Genomic DNA, 14,440 nt, shown 5'->3' with positions numbered 1-14,440 from the left:
GCAGAAGGCCCGCCCGCTGATAGTGGGGCGAGCAAGGTGGGGGACGTGAAACAGGCCGGAGCCCACTGAGCGGAGGGAGCGAACAGGGTGGTAGGGGTTAGGAGGTCAGAGAAGTAGGGGGCAGCAAGACCGTGGAGGGCTTTGAAGTTGAGGACCAGGATCTTGAACTGTATCCTCTGTATGATGGGAAGCCAGTGGAGTTGGAAAAGGATGGGGGTGATAGGGTGGCGGAGCCTGGTGCGGGAGAGGACACGGGCTGCAGGGTTCTGGATGATGTGCAGCCTGTGGAGGGAGGAGTTGGGGAGGCCGACAAGTAATAAGTTTGCATAGTCGAACCTTGGTATAATGAAATTATATATGAGGGTTTCGGTGGCCTGCGGAATCTAGAAGATGTGAAAAGCGCTATATGAAATGCAAGGATTATTATTATTACAAATACACTCACTCCATTTTATAGTAAAATACCGTGAAGCACTTTGGTACGTCCTCCTGACATGAAAGGTTCTATACGAAATGCAAGGATTATTATTATAATACTGAAGGTTTAACATGAGACTTTTTAAAAAAATATATAAATCATGTAATAGTTATTTGTCTTGCATTCTGCGAAACACTGCCCTCCTTGCCCTCAAAACAGGGAGGGGATTTTCAGTGGAGACTGACTGACTGACTGAATGTAGAAATAGTAATTTAAATCATAGAGCTTATAAACCTTATCTGATTGTAAGTACACCTGTTGTTTGCAAATGTAGTTGCACATAGGCTAATCAGCTGTACCTCTTCTCACGCAGATACACGAGGAAACACCTTATCAAATTGGTGGAAGAATATGGCAGTGACTGTTGGTGGACTCTGCCTTTGGACCAACTCCTGACTAAGGATATCTTGAAACAGGTAGCCTTCATTAAAAGGCCATAATCTCATGAGTATTGTGCCAAAATCTATATAAAAAAATCATTCAGCCCATTGAATTGAAACTGCATTTTACACGTAACTTGGACAGTACAAATACAGCGAGGCACAAAAGGTGTGCCGATTATGTTGTCTTAATATTTTTATTGTTAAAAAATGAACTCTACTCATAGATTACACATTCCACCAAGTGAATGCTGCTTTACAGTTTAAAAATTTTCTAAATTCTAAGAAAATGTTTTTGTAGCAGTGGGTTCAAGATACAGCTGCCTAGTTTAGCACGCAGACCAGAAGATTATAGATCTGTGCTGAGTTAGCTAGGGATAACCATTGAAACATTACAATTGGCCTTAACATTCATAGTCAAGGAAGCAGAAAAATTACTCTGTGGTTCCCACTCTTCATTGCTATCTGGTGATTCCTGCTGGGAAATGTACATGTAGATATCAAATAAAACCATGTCAGGCTTACTGTCATTCCTCTCCAAGGTCAAATATTCTGGTAATACTTGCTGTCTGGGTTCACACATGATGAATTACCACTTGGCAGAGTTACTCACATCCTTAGAGTCAAACTGCAGCAAGAGTCGATATGTTTAGCACTGGTGAGGGTGGGTGGCGGGAGAAAAAAACCTGTAAGATGATAAAAAAAGAACCAACGCAATGTGTGAGATACTGCATACTGAATTAGGATAACTAGATTTTGAGTCTTTTTTTCCCTGTTCCAGTGAACAAAATATAACTGCATTCCAAACAGTATTAAGTATTAAGAATTGAGAGAAGGGTGTAATGAAGTTTGATTCAAACCAAATTTCATAGGCAGATCTAACTCCACAAATTAGAAGAGTTGAGATCTTTTCAGTGCTCTGCGTCCACCAATTCACAAACACACACATAATCAATCCCATTCCTCAGGATAATTGAAATCCCTTATGTCCCTATAACTTGTGTTTTTGTACTGGATTGTCTGGCTAGAGGTAACTTAATTCAGATCTTGTATGAACTTAATTGTTCTCGATTAAAAAACTATCAGGTTTATGACATCTTTGTTTCCAAGCTTGAATATCACACAAATCTCTTTTTACTGCTGCCCCCAACCCCCCATTCAAGCACACTTGGAACGGAAAGGCACTGTCATTTATAAGAATCTGCTACTGTACAGGAGCTTTCAACAGAATATTCATTGCACTAAAAGCGTTTTAAAAATTAGATGCTCAGCGAGAATGCATTGTGTTGTGACTTTTCTGAATAATCTTGGTCGATATGCTGCATTAAGTTACAGGAGGTATCCCAACAAACTTTCTTTTAAATCATGGACACCTCATTAATATTTATTTATCTTAAGCTGAATAAATCCTAGTTTCTAGCTGCATCTCAATTTATAGCTAAACCTAATTTACAGACTTGATTTATGTTTTTCTGCAGAGCAAAGGGTCAGATGTGTTGGATTATGTGAAGGGAGAGGATGTGTTGGACATCTGGTTTGATAGTGGCACCTCTTGGGCTCATGTGCTAGAAGGTGAGCATATTAATGTTTGATGCGCATTGAAATGAACAGTTTGTTGCATTATATAACAATGGGTGTTCAAAGCTAAAACCTGAATCAAGCTAAAATCATACTAAATACACTGTTGCGAGACATGAACCCGATTATCAGTGAAGGGAAATATTTACAATGAATTTATGTGACTGGTTTCATGCAGTTACCCAGGGATTTTAGTTGGATAAGAACACTTGAAAGCAACTCTACCCCATTTCTATCCCTGGCAACTGTTGCCTTCCATAAGGGATATGTTTGACATAAAATATTGAACTTGATCATATAGTCCTTGAAACTTCAATCAGTTGAGGCCTGTTGTTTTCCAAGGAATGCATCGACAGGAAAATAAATGTGAGGTATTCTAACTCTATGGACAGTAGCTTTCCTTGACTGCTCCATTCTGATTTTCTACTATGACTGGCAGAAAGTTGTATCCCTGTCATCATATTCAGATCTAAGCAAGCCCAGCAAAGAATCACACGTGTTTTGTTTTCCTTTCTGGAATTGAAAAATGATTTGTAGGTAGTGAGTGTACTTTGCGGTCATCTGACTTGATTCTTAGAGGGATCCACAAATGAGACAACTATGCTGGTATCAAAACTTAGGCTTCAGTGATGTAAATGCCTAGAATCTACGCACTTGAAAGGAAGAGCCCAATATTGATGTTGTTTTCCCTGAACATGGAATCAGGAGAACTTTCCCTGCTGTCCCCATCAACTCCCCATTAATTAAATACCAAGGTCACCATCTTGATCTGTTCCTTCTTAAGGAGTTTGTTTAGATAAAGGATGAGGCAGTGTTCTCCCAAGTTTTGGGGGAAATCTAACAAAATACCAGGAGTAGAAACTCTCCATCTTAACTGTTCTGAAAGGACCTCTTATTTCCAGCACTGCAGACATTGTTCAACCTGAATATGCCTATCAAGGAATAAGTCCAGGAGTTTAAATAGAGTGTTCTCGGGCAGCCTTGAAATTGTGATGGGAAAGGATATCAATCTCTACATCACTCAAACAAAGATCAAAGCCATACCAGCAGTTCATTGTTACAGCATGACTGCACTTGAGCGACCCTCCTGATTGCATTTCAAACTGCACTCCTTATGTATATGTAACCAAATTCATTCCCTCCCATCAAAAAAAATTAACTGATTTTTTCTTTATCTCCTTATGTGGATACACCACCACAACCAGCCCCAATCAAAATGACCTTCTATGCTAACATACAAGTTCCATTCTCAATATGTTCGCTCTGAGTTAAGAAAACTTTAGGAAGTTACGGAGGTAACTGATTGTACCTAGACTGATAACATCATATGTTTCTGACTTAAAGTGAGCGTTGGTAGTCGTCATCCATTCCCGAGTACATTTAAACCTCTGAGGGTATTGTGCACATAGAAACATTTAAAAAGTCAGTTGCGGCAAATGTTTTTTAAATTAGTTTGTGCCATAATTATTGTGCTACACATATTTGTGAACTTTAACCCGAAAGTGTGATATAAATCTATAAATGCTCCTTACGTAAATCGTTTATTGCAAGATATGTTTTATGTTGATTGAATTGCTTAGCAACTACATTATTAAGTGCTAGTTATCTCTGGGCTGTTTTTAAGCATTAATCATGTGAAATTGCTAAATACAATGTGACTTCTGATTTTGTAAAGAAAAACTATACATACCAGTTCATTCATTTTATTATTAATTCTGTCATAGGTTTTGTATGTTAGTATAATAACTCAAACTGTGAATGTTAGGATATGTAAAATACAATTATTCTAAAGGTGTTTTGTTTCCTGTTAGTCCAAATGACAGCATGGCACACTGAGTTGAATAGGTTGCAAATATAATTGCAAATTAAGTAAAACTAAGCACAAGGTAAAAACTTAAAGCAAAAAATATGCATCTGGACAGTGGAAGTTTGGCCTTGCTCTATCAAATACATTCTGAGGAATTTCTCCTCAGAACACACTTCTAATATTCATAGAATTACGTAGCACAGAAGGAGGCCATTCGGCTCATCGTGTCTGTGCTGGCTCTTTGAAAAGAGTTATCCAAACCTCGCTCTCTCTCCCCATAGCCCTGCAAACTTGTCCTCCCTAAATAATTATCTACTTCTCTCTTAAAAGTTGTTACCGAATCAGCTTCCACCACCTTTCAGGCAATGCATTCTAGGTCCAAACAACTCGCTGTGTGAAACACTTTCTCCTCGGGTTACCGACCCACCCGCCAGTGGAAATATTGTTTCAGATTATTTTGGCAGTTCATTGTAACTTTATGGCTATGGTTGTGGGGAGGTAGATGAGAAAGTTCAATGCTGCCCTGTTAATCCAAAGAAAACTATATTGTAATCCTTGCATTTGATATAATGCCTTATCATGTCATCGAAATGTCTCAAATTGGTTCATAGAAGTGACTGTATTTGTAGATGAATCCTATCAGTTATGGTATTGTTCTTATCCATTTATATTACCAATGCTCTAATTTCTTCCGCTCCCCCAAAATGTTTAATAATAGACATTTCTTGTGATACAATAAGTAAGTTTGCTGCCAAAGTATACTTTAAGGAGTGCTTGAATTCTAGTACAAATTGTGTATTATGACATATCAAGTTCCTGATGTAAGATGAGCAAAAGCAAGATACTTCTCTTTATGGCGAAAGAGAAAATGCAGGTTTATGAACCCAAGTGGTCACATTTACTGCTATAATCCAGTTTCAGAATCATATTGAAGCGGCCTAAACTCTGACCACTATAGTTGTTCTGGTGAGGATCTAGCAAAGGGAAAGAATATATAAGGCCATGGCACTAAACCATAAGAAAAGGTTCATTGATGAAAGAAGAAACCATCTGAGATGCAACAACAACAAATTACATTTGTATAGGGAGGACGTCCCAAGGCGCTGGACAGTCACGGATTTGAATTACACATTTTTAAAACTTTCCCTCACGCATTTGTTCCTCCATGTCATGGGTTTTTCCTCTGCTTTCCTCTGACATTCTGTGCCATATTTTAGCTCCTTGCTTAACTCCTATGACTAGTTTGTTATCTGCAAGTATGTCTTTTATACTACATTTCAGAATCGATTTTGACCTTCTTTTGACAAGTGAACAGTTAATTAGGCAACAACCTGACAATTAACTTTGATCATGCTTCCATTACTGGCCTGAATATAGTTGTCTCAATTCAAAGCATTTAGCTCATATATATTTTGTTAAAGATGTTGATAGCATATGTTTTACAACAATATTGCTTGCCCACTTGTTTTTTTGCAGGAATAACCAACCATTAAAAACGACCAACAACTTCAATTGAAATGTTAGACCATTTTTAATATGTTTTCTGCTTTGTGGGAACCAGACTCTGGGCTTAATTGAAGGAAATGTTATCCAGCTCAAAACATGTCTGCCTTAAAATTAATTAGACACTTGGTCTTTGATCAGTGCTATCTTTAATATGTACGGAAGCAGAAAGCTGCCACCTTGAGAAGCTCTTGGTTAAAAAAAATTCACTCCATTCTCCTGACAATAGGAAATCAGAGAGCAAATAAATGAGTCTTCAGCATTTTGTCAGCATTAGACTGGAGCATACGAATAATGGAAATTGCGTTCGGGAATTACTTGAGCCCGTCACATCTAATAATAATAATAATCCTTGTATTTCATAAATGTCTGAGACACTGTTGAAATCTACGTTGACTAGATATACAAACTTCTTCTAAGCATCATTGCTAAGGTGGACAACTTTGAATTTATGTCACAGGGCACTTCTCAAATTCCTGGGACTAACAAAGAAACCATTTGATTGACAAAATCGTTCTTCAGATATAGAGCTAATTCTGCTCAAGAGCTTCAAATAAATTTACCTTAGAAACATCTCAGATAGAGACTCTAATTCACTGTATAAAATCTCTATTAAACAGATGTATTTGAGGAGTTGGTGCAACTAGGAGAAGTTTCCCAGAGATTTTCAAGAATTCTAACACAGTATAAGTTCTCATAGCACTGACAATCATAATTATTGGTGAGCTGCTGAGGTTTTGTTCTATCGACAGGTCGACAGAACAAACACATGATGTACATGAACTTATTACATTTTTACAAGCAGTGACTCATTAGCAGCATCCTTTCAAATTCATCTGTTGGGAGTATATTACAAAGCCTATGTAGGATACAATACTGGCTACAAAATTCTACATACAGCCCCTCCCTCTTAATTTCTTGTTAAAAATTGCACAATAGCAAACTATTTTTGTTGTTCCATTATTTATGAATGCAGAGAAAGTTTATTCCTATAGATTGAAAATCAATACCTAGGAGGCATAAATTTAGGACCGATGCTGGAAGAAATAGAAGAAATATTATGCAAAAGTTGTAAGGACATGGAACATTTTGCGGAAGTTATTGAGGCTAAGGTCATAACATTGAAAAACAAATTGGAATATATTTGAAGAGAAAAAGTAGTTTCTGAAAGTGTATCAGAAAGGATCAGAAAATTTGGATTTGAGTAGTTAGCTCCAGTGGAGAAGCAGACACCAGCATAAGATTGATAGACTTATGAGTTTTGAGCCTGAATTGTACTGTGCTTTTACTGGATATATAGTTAGGTTTTCTGATAACTTTTCCTTTCAATGCTCTCATTTTCTATTGAACATTTTGGGAAATGTATATATGGGAAAGAAGTAGCCTTGTGTGCAGATTTGGTGAAATTAAAACTTTGCGCTTTTCTATTTTGCTTTCTAGCCTGCTTTAGTTCAAAAGTTGACTGACTTTGAAAAGCACTAACTGCTACTTTGGTGCCAAAGGTTCACTTGCTTTTTGATTACACTAGAGTATGTTTTATCAGTATTTCGTTTATGGTTTGCTTGCTCACAAAAGTAAATGTACTTATCGCGTTGCCTTTGCATACTTTGGTATTTTTTGAGAAGGTGAAGTACATCTAAGTTATATGTCGCCCTTAAACTTAGGACCTTGGAAACGATTATTGCTATCTCATAGTCGGGAAGTATTATCCAACAATCTATGCACTTTCCCTTACCCTCATCCCCACCCACTAATTCATCCATCTATCTGTCCCTGTCCACAAGCGGTGGCTACTTTGAAAGTATATCAAATTCCTACAGCCATTGTTAGAGAATCTGGAGAAGTACATTTTATATTTTTGAGGCCAATGTGCAAGATAAAATAGGATCTGATATTTTGAAATATGAATTAATCTGAGGAGTTCACATTGGTCCCAGCACCAAAATGTTCGTGAAATACCTGACCTCAAAAGTCACCAATTTATGCTGTACTTATAAGGAAAATACCATTGTTCTGTTTTTTTCTGTGTTCCTGTTTAGTTTCTTCAGTTTTAAATGTTTCCTATCATCTTTTTATTTTCTTCAGATTGACATTGAATAATTAATAATGAAAACCTTCCAAATAGATACAATTTGAATTTCTGTTCATTCTGGCCCTTTAGACTTATAAGGAACATTTTCTGCTAATATTGGTCTGATGAAGGAAGCACATAATAAAATTGGTCATTCACTTCATGTGGGTAAGAGAAAGATATTGCTGAGATCAAAATACGCAATCACTTCACAGAAAGTTTATGAAGAGCTTTGAAACATTCTCGACATTACAGGAGTTGTGCCAAATATAAAGGTTATTATTTATTACTAATCACTTCTACATTTCAGTTCCATTTTTGATGACCTCCCTATATGCTACCGAGAATTGTGATTTATTAATAACCTCTTCAATCCCCTTCCAATTCATTGCATCAAAATATCTTTACACAGAAGTGCCAGAGAGGGCCAGCAGGTGGTTTGTCCTTGCAAGTTGCCTTGAAATGAATTACTGACTTACAGGTGCCAAACAGCTAATCTACTTTCGCACAGAAAAGGAATGAAAGGCTGAAGGGAGAGGTACCTCAGGCAGGCTTTGAGAACTCCTTGACAACCATGGGTAGAAGTGTTGTTCACAATGGCCTGGCAACAGTTTGATTGTCTGCTGTCTCAGCCAGAGAAATTGAATAGCAATATGAAAACCAACGATCAGAAGAAATAAATCTCTTTTTTAAAAAACAAATCTCAGGGAATGTAGGTGCATCATGACTTTACCTCAAGATGTTCATGAGATGCAATATTGAACCTCTGATATGTTCTTCCAGAAGGCCTGACTTGGTTAGTAATAAGAGGGTATCAATTTAAGATAGTTAGCAAACAAGCAAATGGGGGGGTTAGGAGAGTTTGTTTCATACACAGAGTATTTAGGATATGTCCTGCTAGAAGCGGTGTTTGAGGAAGAATCCATATCGGTTTTCAAAATGGAACTAGATAAATACAAAAAAATGTAAATTAAAGGGTTATAGAGAAAAGGCAGGTAAATGAGAATGAAAGGATTGCTGTCTAAACAGTTAGCACAGACACGATCGTCCAAATGGCCCTCTTCTGTGCTGTAAATTTCTATGGTTCTGATTGACAAGCCCAGGCTCTTATAGGTGGCTCTCAATAGCAGATACTGCTGGATGCAAACTCTGTCACCAGAGGAGAATTGGTGGTATATGGGGTAGAAAATAATAACAATCCTTGTAATTTACATAGGGCATGTATTGTCCAAACATCTCCCTGTGCTTTTCAGGGAATTGCTATCAAGTGTAGTGCCTGTATTTATAAACAACAGAGCAGCATCCCATAAACACCTATGAAGTGAATGAATAACCAGTTTATCTGGGAAATTGTTAGCCAGAACAAAGGGAAAAACTCTGTCCTCTTTCCGATTAGTGTTGTTGGAATCCTTAAAATCCACCTGAACAGAGCCACTGTTTAATGTCTCATCTAAAAAAAATCCACAGATGTAGCGTTTGCTCCTGCTGGGAACCAGATGGGTGCCATGTGGACTCATGGGTTCCACGCAATCTGCTTTCAAAGCTGAGTTCCTGGAGATTGGTGGGATGCACTTCCAGTTACCAGCAGGAATCACTGTTTGCAAATCCAGATATAAAATACTCCTAATCAACCCCAATGTTGTCATTGCTGTGCTGTGCATGGAGCTTTCTTATTGACTTGCTTTTAAAAAAACGTATTTAAGAATTTCTACCAGTATGGATACAAACACAAGTACAGTATAAATGGGTTATTAAAACATCTCCCAAGTTCTTTCATAGACAATATATTTGTTTGTCTAAGTTGAATTGGATCATGACCAAAATGAATGTTTTTTATTTGCAAAACAGTAAATATTGATGCATCCAGGCTCGGACTAGTTATTTTAACATGAAGAGCAAAGTAACTGAGGTCAGCTGGCAGCCTGGAACTGCCTTTAGGAGTGGAGGGGAGAAAATTGCGAGGATGGAAGTTGAAAATTTAACAAATTAAGAAAAATACCAACAACCATTTGATTTGCTTAATTACAAAATTATGTTTCAAAATGTGTTTTAACATTTATATATGAATCTTAACTANTTTTTCTCACACTCCCTCTCTTTTCCAGATGTAAATTATGTAGCAGATGTGTACATGGAAGGGAAGGACCAGCTGGGGGGATGGTTTCAATCCTCTCTGCTCACCAGTGTGGCAGTCAAAAAACAGGCTCCATATAGGTTAGTGTTGTCACATTACATCACATCTCTTTGTCCCTAGGGTCCCAAACTAGATAGATGCACATTTTTGAGTTTATTACGGATGTCACATGAAGCAGTAAGAATCAATTTGTGATTTTTTTGATTTGTACCATTTATTATTACTTTATTTTGAACATTGGAAAATGAAGTGGTTTTGGGGCATGTGTTACTGTTGATCTATTGAAATTGAGTTGGATTGTTCTATGTGTTTAATTTTTCAGTGCGATTATTCCCTTCCTTCCTCCAAAGTCGTGAGGATGAGTCATACTCGTCATTTTTGTAATGTGCCTCCATCTTGTGTCCTTCATTAACAGGAATTTAAACTAAACCCCTAGACCCTACCCATGTTTTATTATCAGTTTAGGCTGGGATTTGAATTTCCATGCAAAATAATCTCAATACAACCTTTTATTGTGTTCATAATTTTCTTCTCATTGAGGGCATCCAGCCTCAATACTGACATTATTACTTGAATAGTTCTCTCCTCCCGCGCCCCATGTCAAGCCAATTCTCTTCTTTATCTCAGAAAGCAGAGTGAGTAATCTAGTTTCAGACTTGTCTACTCCCAGCTCGCTGCCAGGAAATCTTTAGTAGAGTCTGATGAAACCTTCCCCCAACTGTTTACTTTAATTTGTTCCTGTCATCCTTATGGGAGCTCTGTGTGAGATTCCTAATTACAATACCCTTTTTTGGCTGAATTATAATAATAATCCTTGCATGTGATATAGCGCTTTTCAAGTCTTCTAGACGTCTCAAAGCACTTCACAGAATATACTGAAAAGTGAATTGGCTATATATTTGTGGGCGAAACACGGCAGCCAATTGCGCACAGCAGTGTCCCACAAACATTCATAGATTGAGTGACCAAATTAATATTTTTTTGAAGGATTATTATCCCCAGAAAAGCGATCCGCCAATTGACTTAACAACCGAGTTCCTGCTTACTGCTAGGTAAACAAAGGCGTGTGGAGTAAGGAAACTTGCCCAGCATTTCGCCCTGCCAGGAATCGAACCCAGGTCTCTTGCTTGTGAGGTGAATGCTCTAACCACTGAGCTACAGGACTCCACAAATAGACTAGGAACTGGGTTGAGATGGTGACAATTAATTTCATACAGCCTGACAGCCAGCAATTTTGAAACCGTTCAAACCCAAGTTCCAGAGATGTTCGGATAATGGGTGACCACTATGTCACTTAATTCCCCCCCCCTTCTAATGGCATGGTTTAAGTTGTTTACAGCTTGATAAATTATTCCACATTGTAGTTGTTCAATCCATAGTGTTCTATACCATTTTTTTTGATCTGTGTGTCTGCCACAAGCAGAAACCTATCACCATGCTTAAGAGTTATTCAAACTAAACTGAGAGTTTCTTGCACACATGGAAATTCCCATGTCTAGAATCGAATGTTGATTCTCTCCTTGGAGGGACACGTCTGCTAGTAGTTGATCAGCCTGTCTGTTTTAACAGTGAGAATGAGGCCCTCCAGCCAAGGCCCTACCAGCTGTGCTGGGGCAGTTTCGTCTGAACAATTACCATGCTGCACAAGTACTTTATATTGTTTTGTGAAAGATAGGCTTAAGTTTTAATAAATGTTGAACATTTTATCAACAGGAATCTGGTAGTTCATGGGTTTACCCTCAGTCAGACTGGAGAGAAGATGTCCAAATCCTTAGGCAATGTGGTGGATCCAGATGTTGTTATTAATGGAGGCCAAGTGAGTCGTCATTTTATCGCATCATAAAATGCATTTTGCTAACGGACACAATTTTGTTGTATAAATTGAAAGTAACATTGTAAATTCTATTTGAAGGATTTCTCATTTAAAGGACTCCATCAGGGTTTCATCCTTGTGGGGATCACAGACACACATCGTTTATGCTAGCGTGGCACAGACGTAGTGTGGAATTCATTTACTTTATTATTTATTTAAAGCTATATTATAGATGGTCCTGTTACCAGATATAATAAACTGTTTTATTAGCCGATTTATGGAGATAATTTGAGAGTTTATAAACTGGGTACTTTAACCATGTACTTAATCCGCGTACTTTATCCGTGTTTGTGTTTTAAAATACAATCTTATATTCAGTTCATTGGTCTTTTTAATCAGGACCCAAATAAAGAGCCGCCCTATGGAGCAGATGTTCTCCGCTGGTGGGTAGCAGAGTCCAATGTTTTTACTGAGGTGTTAATTGGGCCAAACATACTGAATACAGCTAAAGAAAACCTTTTTAAGGTAAGCATAATAGAGGAAAATGAACCAAAAAACATAAATTTACAAATTGATTAGCTCAGGGAATTCTTATATGTTAAATGCAGTAGTTTATTACTTCCATGTGACTTGTAAGCACAATAACTACTTACATTTATATAACATCCTTCACGCAGGAGAGCGTCCCAAGAGCGCTTAGCAAACCTACACTTAGCATCCCCTCCAAATCACATGGTCACTATACTTTTCAGTGTATCCTTTCAAGCGCTTTGAGACGTCCTCTGGATGTAAAAGGTGCTATATCAAACGTAAGGATTATTACTATCATTTATCTTTCTTGTTAAATTCAATAAAAAAAATTGAATTTAGTAAGGAAGGAAATGAGTTTTTTTAAATATAAATAAATGGTTGCTCAGAAATAAATATGTCACAGAGAGAATTATTCCCTACTTGGTTGGTGCAGCTGTGCTTCTGGGCAAGCTGCATGGAGAGGAGCGGGGCAAAACTGTTTCATGAAGTTCATTTTGGTATTTTTTTTTCAGTTACGAAATACTCTGCGCTTTATGTTGGGGAATCTGAACATTTTTGATCCAGAGACCGAGGCAGTTCCCAGTGAACAGTTGCAGATCCTGGATCAGTACATGCTTCATCTGCTTCAAGAATACAGCACTGAGGTAAAATACAGCAACAGAAAGAGTTTTATATTCAAATCAGTAAGGCATTAATTGGTCATTTACAAATAATAATGAGATCCTAAATTTTGCCTATTAACACGGTTACCTTTGGGAGTTTTGAACAATTGATCACCCTATTGGTACCAAGAAATATGTTTGGAACCAGTCTGTTAAAATTTGTTTTTCCCAATCACTCACTGAGTGATTACTACTAGGTATTGGTTGGGAAAGTCCCAGGTTTGAGCTCTTTAACTGCAGCCATTTTCTGATTCAACTGTGATAAAGTATATGCAAAGTGACAAGTTTATATCCTGTAGCATCACAAAGGTATTTAAATACTCGACTACCATTGATATGGAGATGAACTAAAAAGAAGACACTTAAACATCACCACATTGGTGGGTATCGCCTTCTATTATTATTTGGCCTGTGCAGTAAATTACATTGTCTGATGGATTTTTTCAGGTTACAGAAGCTTACAAACAATACGATTATGGAAAAGTCATTCGCCTTATGTCAGCGTTTGTTAACCGGGACCTGTCTAACTTCTACTTCACCATCATCAAGGATCGGTTAGTATTAGTGGCAAATGACATTACATGCTGAAGAAAGTCATCCGTTCAAATCATTGTCATTTTTTAAAAAAAGGATAAAGGTACAGTGAAAAAATTAATAATAATGGAAAATAATTTTCAGGCCTGGCATAATTGCATAGATATCATGCATGTTAGTTTAAACTTTACAAGTATATTCTTGTGTTTGTCTCCAAGATGTTACACAGTTCATCTTTTTCAACAATCTTGTGTTAAAATTGCAGGCTTTATTGTGAAGATGTGAAAGCCCCCAAGCGTCTATCATGTCAGACAGTTTTAGAAAAAGCATTAGATGTAGTAACTCGTTCTGTGGCTCCAATTCTCCCTCATCTAGCGGAGGAGGTATTCCAACACCTGCCCTTCAGAAAAGGTACAATTTATCTAAAGTTGTATTTATTTTGTCTCCATTTAAAAATATTAAAGGTATGATAGAAAATACATTAAATGTTTATCCTGATCGAAGGACTCTGACCCCGGGGGCTAACCTCTCCTCTCTCATCCACATCCCCACACTCTCTGCCAACCAATCCACTAACCCCTCTCATCCCACACATCCCCCTGCCAACTGTCCACTCCGCAATGGCCTTCAAAATGTCGTTGATACTATGGCCCTCACGGAAACCTGGATCACCCCAGGTGACACTGTTCCCCTCACTGAGGCCATACCACCCGGCTACACCTACCACCATGCCCCACACCCCAACTGTCTCATCTCCAGGGCATCACTTGCCCTATCCTGACAGCATCAGCATCCAAGGCTGCACTCTCCACCTCTCAAAGCCAGTCAGGAACCTCGGTGTTCTGTTTGAACCTGAGCTGTCCTTTCTTCCTCATATCCGCGCCACAACTGGCACCACCTTCCATTACCTCCGAAATATCGCCAGACTACGGCACTACCTCACCCCTCA

At 38.0% G+C, this 14,440-nt stretch overlaps 1 protein-coding gene across 1 annotated transcript in view; it reads left to right on the top strand.

The window, feature by feature from the left end:
* iars2 (isoleucyl-tRNA synthetase 2, mitochondrial) overlaps window positions 1-14,440 on the top strand; it is a 49,787-nt gene that overhangs the window by 29,437 nt on the left and 5,910 nt on the right. Inside the window, exons 13-20 of the mRNA XM_007904528.2 lie at window positions 792-894; window positions 2,337-2,430; window positions 9,923-10,031; window positions 11,665-11,767; window positions 12,164-12,289; window positions 12,808-12,939; window positions 13,405-13,511; window positions 13,757-13,902. Of these exons, the coding sequence (XP_007902719.1) occupies window positions 792-894; window positions 2,337-2,430; window positions 9,923-10,031; window positions 11,665-11,767; window positions 12,164-12,289; window positions 12,808-12,939; window positions 13,405-13,511; window positions 13,757-13,902 (920 nt within the window). The remainder of the gene's footprint in view (window positions 1-791; window positions 895-2,336; window positions 2,431-9,922; window positions 10,032-11,664; window positions 11,768-12,163; window positions 12,290-12,807; window positions 12,940-13,404; window positions 13,512-13,756; window positions 13,903-14,440) is intronic.

This window comes from Callorhinchus milii, unplaced genomic scaffold, assembly GCF_018977255.1.
Source record: "Callorhinchus milii isolate IMCB2004 unplaced genomic scaffold, IMCB_Cmil_1.0 Scaffold3, whole genome shotgun sequence".
NCBI lineage: Eukaryota > Metazoa > Chordata > Chondrichthyes > Chimaeriformes > Callorhinchidae > Callorhinchus > Callorhinchus milii.
Note: the sequence above shows the minus strand (reverse complement) of the source record. Positions and strands in the feature narration are given on the sequence as shown.